General features: G+C 30.7%; 1 protein-coding gene across 1 annotated transcript in view; it reads right to left on the bottom strand.

The window, feature by feature from the left end:
• The window catches only part of LOC117182624 (probable peroxisomal acyl-coenzyme A oxidase 1), a 159615-nt gene that overhangs the window by 109747 nt on the left and 36462 nt on the right, over positions 1-13406 (bottom strand). The window contains exon 2 of the mRNA XM_033375724.1: positions 2676-2838. Within this exon, the coding sequence (XP_033231615.1) occupies positions 2676-2838 (163 nt within the window). The remainder of the gene's footprint in view (positions 1-2675; positions 2839-13406) is intronic.

Consider the following 13406-nt stretch of genomic DNA (forward strand, 5'->3'; position numbering starts at 1 on the left):
AGGGCGCATACTTTGAATAAAATATTTGTTATCATTCTCTTGAAATAAATGTGTTTTTTTTTTTGAAAAAATACCGGTTTCATATGTATACACCTGGTATTTGATTGATACTTGATCCTTTTAAATAAATAGTCACACATTGCTAAATATTAAAAAATTAATCTTTTTCTTAATTACATTTTTCTAAATTTAATGGGTTAAAAATAAAATATTTTAGACTGAAACAACATTTAAATAGAATTTGAAATTTCATAAAAGCGTTTAATTATGAATCTGATAATTTGAAATTATTTAAAAATTGAAAATAATTTGTACAGTTTCAATCATTCGTTTACATTTCTTTAACTACTAAGGCTTTCGAATAGAAACAGTTCAATTTTTAACGTTAAAATCTAAATTGTTGAATTTTAACCAGATTTAGGATTGACCTGTATATTTACAGTTGATCAACTTAACACGATTTTTGTCAACAAATTTCAATTTCAAACGCTATTCGTTTTTACTTGTTTAAAATAAACTTTTATCCGTCTTTTATTGCGTCCACTTTTTCAAGTAGGTGCATTATCTAATAATTATTAATTGACACTGGAAATTTATTGTCCGTTGGCAAATGAAATAATTAAAAGTCTGACTACGATTAAGATATTCTGTGTTCGTTGCTCGTTACAATATATAATTATAAATGTCTATTTTACGTTTATTGTCCGTTGGTAAATGAAATAATTAAAAGTCTGACTACGATTAAGATATTCTGTTTTCATTGCTCATTGCTATATACAATTATAAATTTATATTTTAAGTTCATTGCCCGTTGGCGTGAAAAATGGAAATTTGTTAATGTGCCGGAGATAAATTATAAAACGGGAATTCGTCCATTGTAAAAAGAGATGAAAACGACGTTACAATTATTTTAATAATTAAATAGACTCAAAAACGTAACTCCTCGCTGCAGATAAAACTATTTTAAGGAAAACTAAATGTCTGACTACGATTACGATAAAAGAAATCTTGAAGGCTTTTTAATTGATATGTTATGCTTGTTCATCGTTCATTGTTTAAACAAGTTTCTTAAAACAAATGCAGTATTTATTAAGAAGAAACACACTGTAAAATATGTTTCGGAAAGTTTGTACCAGGGCAAGACTTTTTTCGCTCACACTTTTTTTTTGAATAATTAACCGTTCTCAGGTTATAGCGTTTTGAATAATTAAATTTGTACCAAAATCGACATATTTGCAGAAGATAGAACACGTACACAGGCAGAAAAACAAATTTTGATCGAAGTAAAAGTTCTTTATACGCAAATCTTAAAAAACTCTGTTTTGAACAACTATTGGTGTAATATTCCATACATTGATGAAAAAAGGCTATTTTTTAAATTTTTTCATAAAAAAAGTTTTATTTCGATCTCAAAATGTCTTTTTTTTTGTCTCTAGTACGTGCCTTGAAAATGAATTTGCCTTTTTTCAAAAAATTTTAGTCAGACAAGTGCTGAGATATCTCTCTGCAAATCTGTAAATTTTAGTGCAAATTAAATTTTTTATAACGATATAATAATTTGAGAACGGTTAATCGTACAAAAAAAGTGTTATTGGAAACATCGATTTTTCTTTATTCAAAATTTCTAAAACATATTTTACAAAAATAATTCTTTACAGATACTGTATTTGTTTTTTTAAAAACTGTTTTAAAAATTTACCGACCAACTTTCTGAAAATGTAAATTAAAGTGATTCAATTTTAGACTTCGCAATGTATTATATATTAACTGACGGCTGGATTATTAATAGAGAAAATGTCTTATTAAGAATGTTTACGTATAAACATTCTACGTACTGGTTATAATAATTGTTTCAATAAAATTTTTGACAAATTAATTACTTTTCTTTTATTTCCTAATAATAATAGTAATATAAATGTAAATGTTATTGGAAAATCAAAATGTGCAAGCGATATGCGGCGCACGTCGTGATTATCATAAAGTGCGAGCGATATGAGCCTCAATTGATGACAAATACTATATGTCTCATCAGGTGAGATCACATTGTGCCGATTGATCCGCACAAATGCGTGCGAATACGCCATTATTTTGCAAGCATTTTGTTATCTGGGTAAGTCCGGACCTCCATGCAATCTCAGGCCTGAGTAAGTTTGATACGAAATTACAAAGTTATACTTTGATTAATGATATTTCAAATATATGCAAAATTTATATCAAAATTCCGGATAATATAATTAAAAATTGTAAGTTTTCGAAAAGATTCTCAGTTTTTTATAAAATAGTTGGCTAAAGCTAATATAAAACATATCTTTTTCTACATATAATAAGAAATAATCTTTATAATGTATGAAAAAAATTAATAATTTACTTATTGTTTATTCCAAATTTTCTCTTAATCACACTAAACCAACTATCACACTTGCCAATAATGAACAAACCAGCTTAACCTCCCTAACATACTTTATTTTCAAAAGCTATCTCGCAGGTACTTTTTCGTGCGAGATAAGAGGATACGTCGCGCTTGCACCCTGAGTAAGGAGTGATTCCTAAATACCAGCCCCATGCATTACCCCCAATTTTCTTTTCTCTTGCGATCTGGTGGGGAAATGGAGGTTAAACTAATTCAAAAGGCGGCGCTTCAATCAGGTAGTCTGACTTTTGCATTTAACACTTACGAATAAATAGTAATATCACCACCCTTTCCCATATCTTGAAACTCGCGAACTTTTTTAAGCACCAAACAGCTCTTTTGTATTGCATCTTCGTAAACTTCTTTGTGACTCAGGTATTTCGGAGACATTTTAGTACGTAAGTCCGGGTCCTTCAGGAAAAAGTCCTCTGTAACAGAAAAAAGCAAATGTAAAAATTCGGAAAGCAGATTTGAATAGCATGGACATAAGCAATACCCATTAATGGCGTTGAAACCAGGCCCTAACCTAGAGGTTGAATTGCCTCATTTGACTCCATAACTACTAGAATAACATCTTTGTTGGATACTAGGAGCCTACTTCTGTTTTGAATTAAGTCTTTATTCGGCATGAAAAATTGACTGATTCAAATAAATTTGGTTTCAAATGATTTTTTCGAATGCACGGCCCTAGTCACCTAAAAAAGATGAAATTGTAGTATTTATGGAGAAAATGATACAATGATAAAGATTATGTATTAGTATATTATTATACTACTCCTTACTATAGTAAGAAAAAATATCAAAACACTTTTAGGACATTACAAAATTAGCACCAGTTTTAGTATGAACTCTACACTTGATAAAATTCTCCAATGAGGATAAAAACATATGAAAACTTTTACATATAAAATACTAGAACGAAATATTTTTTAGACTGAACGGTACTCCTTTTTTTAATAGAAATGTGTATGCATTTGAAAACTTCATTTTGCGCAAGAGTGATTAAACAGTTTTTCCCTATGCACAGACCCTTGTATTTGAAAAACTAGTACCGCTTTGCATTTAATAGTATATTACATTACAAGTAGGGTTAGGTATGTTTTTACTGCGAGGTGGCGAATGTTCGCAGGACGAGTATTAAACCCATGGCTGTAGGCCACGGTTGTGCTACTGCGTGAAAAACCATAGCCGAGGTCCATGTTTTTTTCTCGTCGTCCTGTGAACATTGAATTCTCCTCGTAAAAACGTGTGTAACCTTAAAAGTGATATATGCTAATTTATTCGAAACCACCATATGTTATGAGCCTATAGGGCACCCTGAAAAATATAGCGTCCAAAAGCCCTTAATCGAAATGATGCAAGTACGTCCTACGAAGTGAATCTTTCTTGATAATGATGATGATCATCGACTGAGAATTCTTCTGTTTTATTTTCTGCATGTGTCAAATTCCTCGAATGCCAGTCCATATATAACCTTAGATTTTTGGGGTACTGAATCTTGCTTTGCTTCTTTCAATACATCATTTATATTGAGGGGTAAAATTTTGGTTGTTTTTTCCGTTATTTTGAGTGTACGAAGATATAACATTTTACGACGTAATTGCTGACAATTGATTTTTTCCAGGTGAGATAGTAAAGCTGGTTTTCCAAAGCGGCATCAATCTCTCTATGCACCTCACAATGTGCGGATGAACCTCTAAGCTTGCCAAAAGACAGGCGATAAGTTTATGGGAGGTCGAATTGAAAGCTTTACGGTAATCAATCCAGGCCATCGATAGGTCACGCTGGTAGAATGTTGCGTCTTTGCAGGTACATCTATCAATAAGTAGGTTCTCCCGACATCCTGCTATGCCTTTCTTTGAGCGGCGTTGTTCGCACGTTTTTTTCCACACAGGTCCGATTGTCCGAACAGTCCTATCATTTAGGATAGCTGTGAAGATATTATACAGTGTTTTGAGACACGTGATTGGCCTGTAATTCTTTGGGTCAGCTAAGTTGCCTATCTTTGGCAGGAGTATTGTTAGCCCTTCCACCAACCACTCCGAAATAGGCTCTTCCGACTTTAGATATGAAGTGAAAATGCGGACCAAATGCTGGCGGGTTGAGGGAAACTTCTTCCACCAGAAGGTCTTGATAACATCTGGTCCCAGAGCGGAATATTTCTTCATGTCTCTTAATACTTGTTTCACTTCTTGGGAAGTGATGGGTAGGCATTCTTCCTCAGGTTTGATGAGGGCATTGCATAGCTCCTTGAAGCTATTTATGTTCTTTGAGTCTTCGTCCAGTGAATTACTAAGTTCGTAGACTTCTCTTCCAAATGCTTCAACCTGCTCTAGTATGGGCGGATGGTCAACAGTAACTGAATAGTTTCTGAAGAGCCGAGATGAGTCAGAAAAAAACTGATGGTTTTCTCGGAACCACCTCTTTCTCCGCTCTAGACGGCGCGAACTTCTGAAACTTGGAAGTGAAATTCCTGCCAGATGTTATGCAGTCAATCATACACTGAATGCGGGTCGCGTACTGTCTTCCTCAGCGTTCCTTTGTGGTGAGTTAATGCATTTGTCTTTTGGTCTTATGATCAGCCGTTGGTTTTATTTTACGGTTTGCAGCTTTCAAAGCTCTCGCTGCATTGTACAAACGACAATGATAGTCCAGGGGTCGGATGCTTCGAAAAAATCTCCACCAAGCTCTTCATCCAGTTTAGCCAGATCTTTGGGCTTCAGAGAAACGTGAATGTTGATGTTTCTCCGGGTCCTGAAGCATCCTCTTCCTCTTTTGGGTGCCTGTTCGCGGTTAGTCTCAGTGTCTTCTCTCTTTTACTGTTGCCAGCTTGTTCTGGATGCGGTTAAGTAGACGCTCCTCTTACATATATTTTAAGTGTACGTTTATCTATAATATCACGGTGAAGGAAAATGTTACCTTCCGTGGAAACGCCCATATAGTCTCGCCCTCGGAAAAGTATGTATATGTCCAGAGGGCATATACACTCTCCCTAATAGCATGAAACGTTCCAGGAACGTGTCTGGAACGTCCTTAAGACATCTTGGGGACGTTCCAGCTACGTCTTCAGAACGTGTATAATGTCCGCCCCGCGGAAATTACCACTGAGGCCTGAATGGGCCCTATCGATATTGTTATTTTTAACGACAAATATCTTGTAAACCGTAAAGGATAGGTAAAAATGTTATCATTTTTTAGTTTTGAGTACCGCGTATACTATACTATGATATCCGAATTAAACACTGACATCAAATGCATTACGTTAGATACATTTTATGGTGGAACATAATGAAATCTGCCTACGTATATTGCTTATATATTAATATTTTATCTTCAAGTCACTACTTTACGAGTAAGTGTGCCGAAAGTTGTAAAGTTACATTGGTCCGACGTGAATCTTGCATGAATGAATGAAGGAGTGGATTGTGTATAGAAACCATTTTTGCTAACAATTTACTTTTTATATTATATTGTTTAAGGTTTTATTTTCAATAAAATTTGCAGTTTATGATACAATCCACCCTCAACCACCTTCATCTACCTAACCTTTTAGGTACCCACCCACTAAATTAGATAGCGGCCCGCTACTTTTCGTAAATACTGTGCTTCCCCTTAATGAATCAACCTTGGCCCTAAAGGAAGTTTTTCGTTTTGTCTTTCTCAGAACCGAACAGATATTCCTCCGCCGTAACCGGCAAAAAGCAGTGTACGTTACGAAAACAAAAACGGTTGTAGACAACTGTCTTATATCGCCAGTACTTATGAAAAAAACTGTAAAATAAAACTATGAAGAAAAACCTTTTTCAAAGACGCCGTGAAAAGTAAATTGTTCATTAGGTCGCTGTGAAAAAATACATTGTTTTAAAACACCATTAAGAAGAACACATCTCAGTAAAACGCTACGAAAAAAAATATATTTCGGTAAATGCTGAGAAAAAACCTTATTCCTATAAGCGACGTGAAAAGAGAGTTTACTCATGAAAAAACCGTGAAAAAAAACCTTATTCGTGAAAAAGCCGTGAAAAAAGACCGTATTCGTTAAAACTTTCAATTAAACTGTTTTATTCTAAGAAAAAAACTATAATAATCATTTTGCCGTAAAAAAGTATTATTTGTGGTCTATGCTAAGAACTATAAATAAATAGCACGTTAAAATCGTGTGTTTTACGCTGCTAGCCGCTTATTGCTTAGGTGTAAGTGTTATTTATACATGCATGTTTAATATAGAGCACGTGGATATATAGACATTCATATAAAACATAGTTCATAATAGGAAAGAGAAAAGTACTGGGCGGAAATAATGAAAACTGACTGCAATTTTCTAAATTTGTTTATATATTTAAACAATCATAAATATTATGAATTATGAATTTTTAATTATAATGAAAGACGCATGTTTAAACTTTGATTATGCAGTAACAAACATATTTATCTTATAAATATTTTAACTTATCGAGTTTTGCTCAACAATATTTATAAACTTTGGTTCAGTCTAATAGTTAATATGTAAATTATTATATTCACTTTTTACTACTGTAATGATTGTGTTTACTCAAATATGTTTTTTTATTACGGCCATTCAATGATGCGGGGTTTTTTTACAGTATTTATGCAAGACGTGTTTTTTTTCACGGCGTTTACCAATATGCATTTATTACCGTGTTTACTGAGGTATATTTTTGTTCACCGAATTTTATAGAGATGAGTTTTTTTCATGACGTTATGGTAAGAAGTGTTTTTTTCACAGCGATATAATTTACGAGTTCGTTCTTTTAACCACCAGCGATATACTCCCTTTTTAGATAAATAGTAGAATAATTCTGCTGCTAACAGGACGAATTTTTTTCTTTTGATTATTACATTTAAAATATAATTTTGCAGAAAAAGAGGTCTTTACCGCAAGTCTTACTACTCTTTAGATCACTATGTATGCAAAAACTAGACAAAATGGCTTCTCTGTTTGACCTCAGTTTATGAAGTCATATTTACCGATGATTTTCAGGGGTTTTAAGGGTTCTTGAAAGGTTAATTGAATTCCCCTTGCCAAACTTAATGCTCTGCATTAAAAACGGAACCCGTGGTTATGTTAGCTTAACGTCAAGTTAATGTCAGCGTTAAGCTAGTTTAAGTTTCTTTTCTTCCACAAAACTGGTTTGTTTGGGCGACATTTCTGTTGTGTCTTTTTGTTGGCCCAAAAACAACTCTTATGTTGTCCTAACAAAACTGGTTTTTTGGATGAACGAAACTATTTTTTTAGCCTAACAAAATTCGTAGTAAGCCTGATTAAATCGTTCGGTCAGCTTAAACAAATTATATTTTATTGAAAAAATATATACTAAAGCAGAGGAAAACTCAATATTAGCCGGAAATATAACTGTGGATGAGTTTTCATCTGTTTTAATTAACATCTGTTTTAACCAGTCCCATGCATCGCCCCCACTTTTCTGTTTTCTTACGATCCGGAGGGGAATTGTCGGTTAACCTAATCCAACAGATGGCGCCACAAAAAGTAGGTCTGTCTTTTTCATTGAATTGCATTAAGAAAAAGCAAAAATAATTAAAAACTTGATGCTGTTTGCAAATAAACAAAAAAAAATAGATCATGAAATAAGTCTAACTATGAATAATTATTTAAGAAAAGAAAAAGTAATGAAAATATGTAATTTAATATGAATAAAATTTAATTTTGAGATACATTTTGAAAGCAGTTCGAACTTTATATTTTTGTGATTTATTTTGCTCGTATTATTGATTTTATTATTTGTTAAAGCTAAACAAAATTATTTGTTGTTAAAATTATTAATAAAGCTAATGAAAAAATTAATAATATTAAAGACCTCAATGAAAAGACTAATAAATGAGAAATTGGATTTAATATTATTTAATATAATGTATATATTTACTTAAATTGAACAGAATATCATATATACATTTATACAGTGCAATCATTTATTTGTTGCTTAATCTTGAAAGCTTTTTTCTCACTGCATTCAACCCCTAATAATTTTATTAAACAATTTTTATTTAAAGGAGATTTTGAATTAAATAGTTAATTATGTTATTGCAAACCTCATTTTTAAAATGAACAGACTATAAACTATTAAACTCTATAAGCAAACGTACCATACTTATGACGGACAGTAGGAGGAAATTCACTTTTTTCGTTCAGCTTGGCGCTCCGAACTTTTGTCTTCTCTATTTGTTTATTAATCATTTTTCTACTCGAAGCATGGAAAAACTTAAATTTTTAACATAACAATTTTTTACGCTTTGATAACTGATCAGGAAAACTTTATATTGTCTAAAATTAATGTTTAGGGGCTCATAAAATACAAATAATTTGTTTATCATTCCATTTATTTGTTGGAAACAAATTTGATAAACAAATTAACAAATAGTCTTATTATCGGTAAAATTTTTTGGTGCTAAAAGTGCTTCACATTAATGCAGGAATTACATTTAATAACAAAAATAATTTAAAAATTTATAATAACTATTGTTATAAACAATTCTTGTGGCAAAATATTATAATTTCAGATTTTTCAAATTATTTCCTTCAAGCGCCAGGAAGGCTTCAGGTATTCCCTGAAACAATAAATATTTAATAATATTTGATAAAATATAACAATTTAAATTTTTGTAAATAAATTAGATGAAGAAATTCAAAATTTTGGTCCTTTCGCGTATAATTTTTTTTTACACAGGAAATATCTTAAGCTGTTGGGCGAATAACTGCTAGTCACAAAAATAAGTGACAAGTTAACAGTAACCATTGTTATGAATAATTCTCGTGATAAAATATTCAAATGTAAGGTTTTATCAAAATTTGTATTTTCTTTAAACGTTACAACGGCTACGGATATTCCTAAAAAATGTATCTTTGATCATATTTAGTGGAATATAACAACTTACATGTTTATAAACAATTTACATAAAAAATGCCCCAATGTTGGCAGTATCACTCGGAAAAAGTCGGGTTTTCAATCGTAATAGATTGGAAATGAATGATAACACTGAATGCTAAGATTCACTCAATACAAAATCTTTTAACAATAACCTACCGACTTGGCCATCAAAGAAAATTTAAATTTAATAAACCCTTAGGTTTAAATATTTTGTCACAAGAATTGTTAATCACAGTGGCTATTGTTAACTCTTCTAATATTTTTGTGATTAGCAGTCATTCGTCCAATATCTTAAAAAATTTTCTATGCGAAAGGGCAAACATCTTAAATTTGTTTACCTAATTTGTTTACAAAAATTTAAATTGTTATATTTTATCAAATATTATTAAATATTTATTATTTTAAGGAATACCTGAAGTCGTTCTGGCCATTGAAGGAAATTATAATTTGAAAAATCTCAAATTCTAATATTTTGACATGAAAATTGTTTATCACAGTGGTTATTATAAACTTTTTAATTATTTTTGTTATTAAATGTTATTCCTACATTAATGGGAAGCACTCTTTTCAAAAAAAAATTTTTCACCGATAATAAGACTTTGTTCATACTTTGACTGGAAAAATTATTAATAAAAAAATAGAGGAGACCAAATTTCGGAGATTCAAGATCTATAGAATTTAATAATCTTTAATTTAAAACAGAAAACTTCAAAATCGCAAGAAAATTGAAGGCTCTGGACATTTTTGAATGAAGAAGTGCATTTCCTCCAACCGTGCGTCATAAGTACAGTACGTTAGTTTATAGATTTTAATACTTATAGTCTGTTTATTTTAGAAATGACGTTTGCAATAATATAATTAACTATTTAATTCAAAATCTCCACTGAATTTAAATTTGTAAACAAGATTATTAAGGGCTGAATACAGCGAGAAAAAAGCTTTTAAGATTAAGAAACAAATAAATTATTGAATTGTATAAATGTATATATGATGTTTGGTTCAATTTAAATAACTATATAAATTATATTAAATCCATTTTCTCATTTATCATTCGTGTCATTCACTTTTTTCCAAATGATTCCCTCAAACATTTTAATTACAATTACCAATACTTTTTAAAAATATTTCCTTCAAAGCTTGACATTTTTAAGATTTTAAAGGAACAAAGATTCTTTACTGTGCAACTTAAGTTGTAGTCTTACATATTCTAATTATTATTATGTTTATATTGGATATAAGTAATATATTTTTCATTAATTCTCCTGACCATGTATATGTTTTAAATATTTTGTCATTGAGGTCTTAAATATTATTAATTTTTTCATCAGTTACATTAATAATTTTAACAACAAATAATTTTGTTTAGCTTTAACAGATAATAAAATCAATAATACGATCAAAATAAATCACAAAAATATAAAGTTCGAACTGCTTTCAAAATTTATCTCAAAATTAAATTTTATTCATATTAAACTACATATTTTTATGACTTTTTCTTTTTGAATTAATTAGTAATAGTTACTCTTATTTTTTCATATATTCTTTTTTGTTTATTTGCAAACAGCATTAAGTTTTTAATTATTTATGATTTTTCTTAATGCAATCCAATGAAAAAGACAGACCTACTTTTTGTGGTGCCATCTGTTGGCTTAGCTTGACCGACATTTACCCTCTGGATCGTAAGAAAACTACTACTGCATACACATACACAGTCGAGGCAGGGGGGCTGGTTTTAACCATTATTGTTTATCAGTGTCATTTTTTATTTATGTGAATCGCAAAAGGATTTGGAAATGGGTTATTTAATCTTTGAGCACATTGAAAGAAAACTCATTTGAATCCAAGGAAATTTCTTAGATTCAAAGAAATGGCCGAGTATAATGTATTTCTTCATATTAAAGACTTTTTTATTTGGTTCTAAGGAACGTAATGCTTAAGGCGTAGAAATATTTACTTGACACTGTGATATACTCGTTGAGCAAAATATTTTTATTGGCTATAATAAATAAGTATTTGATATGATAGCTCAGTTCCCTAATGTAAAGAAGCATGATGCATGTTCACGAAGACAATTATTACATACAATTAAGGACATGTGATACTTAGAAAATGATCGATTTGACCAGTTTTAGGTTCCCCCAGCTTTTTTATAGAATAATGAATATTTTGTCTTAAAAATTTGGGAAATGATAGCGAACATGCTAACGGACTTCCCTGCACACCTTTTTGAGGGGGTTAATTTAAATCAAAATAATTTGGTTAAATTTGATTAATTTGCATGGCGCTTATGAATTAGTATCCATTTTATCAGTGTTAGATTCCCCCGGCCTTTTCCCTAGATTAATAAATATTTTGTCTTCAAAATCTGAGGAATGATAGCGAACAATGTACTTGAAGTTACGAACGTTCATTTGAACGAAATTTAAAAAAATTATTACAAAATTTTTTTTTGCGTAAAGCAATTAGAACGGCAAAAAAAATATTCTGTCGGAAAAAATTGTCGAATAAAATTTTTTTAAGGGGTTACCTACCCTTACACATCACCCATTATTTAAACCTGCCTAATGCAAGTTTGATTGTCGATATTTGAAAATATAAAGACGTCAAAAATTCTCTCTTTTTAATTCAATAATTATAGAGTGGTTGAGAAAGTTCGGCTAGACCCCTAAAAACCACCCTTAATATATCTTCACCTAAAATTATAAATATGACAATTTTGATTGTCGATATTTCAAGATATAAAAACGTCAAAAATTCTCTTTTTGTATCTCACTAATTATAGAGGGAATGAGAAAGTACGGCAAGACCCCTAAAAACCACCCCTACAATACCCACACCTAAAACATTAAAAATGACCAGTTTGATTGTCAATATTTTAAAAATATAAAAACGACAAAAAAACTCCTTTTTATCTCATCAATTATAAAGTGGGTGAGAATGTTCGGCAAGATACCTAAAAACCACCCTTAATATATCCGCGCATATAATGTTAAAAATGACAATTTTGATCGTCGATATTTGAAAATATAAAAACGTCAAAAATTCTCTTTTTTTGTCTCGCTAATTATAGAGGGAGCGAGAAAGTTCGGCAAGACCCCTAAAAACCACCCCTACTATACCCACACCTAAAAGATTAAAAATGACAAGTTTGATTTTCGATATTTGAAAATATCAAAACATCAAAAATTCTCTTTTTCTATCACATTAATTTCAGAGTGGGTGAGAAAGTTCGGCGAGACTGCTTAAACCCACCCTTAATATATTCACACCTAAAATTAAAAAAATCACAAGTTTGATTGTCGATATTTACAAATATAAAAACGTCAAAAATTCTCTTTTTTTATCTCATCAATTATAAAGTGAATATCTCATCAATTAAAACTATAATTAGTGAGATAAAAAAGAGAATTTTTGACGTTTTTATATCTTTAAATATCGACAGTCAAAATTGTCATTTTTAACATTTTAGATGCGGATATATTAAGGGTGGTTTTTAGAAGTTTTGCCGAACATTCTCACCCACTTTATAATTAGTGAGATAACAAAAGAGAATTTTTGACGTTTTTATATCATCAAATATCGACTATCAAAATGGTCATTTTTAACATTTTAGATGTGGATATATTAAGGGTGGTTTTTAGGAGTCTTGCCGAACTTTCTCACCCACTCTATAATTAGTGAGATAGAAAAAGAAAATTTTGCATGTTTTTTTATTTCCAAATATCGACAATCAAAATTGTCTTTTTTAACATTTTAGGTGCGGATATATTAAGGGTGGTTTTTAGGGGGCGTGCCGAACTTTCTCACTCTCTCAATAATTGATGAGATAAAAAAAGAGAATTTTTGACGATTTTATAATTTCAAATATCAACAATCAAAATTGTCATTTTTAACATTTTAGGTGGGGATATATTAAGGCTGGTTTTTAGGGGCCTTGCCGAACTTTCTCACTCCCTCTATAAATAGGGAGACAAAAAAGAAAATTTTTGACGTTTTTATATCTTCAAATATCGACGATCAAAATTGTCATTTTTAATATTTTAGATGTGGATATATTAAGGGTGCTTTTTAGAAGTTTTGCCGAACATTCT

Source organism: Belonocnema kinseyi, chromosome 2 (assembly GCF_010883055.1).
Source record: "Belonocnema kinseyi isolate 2016_QV_RU_SX_M_011 chromosome 2, B_treatae_v1, whole genome shotgun sequence".
Classification (NCBI taxonomy): domain Eukaryota; kingdom Metazoa; phylum Arthropoda; class Insecta; order Hymenoptera; family Cynipidae; genus Belonocnema; species Belonocnema kinseyi.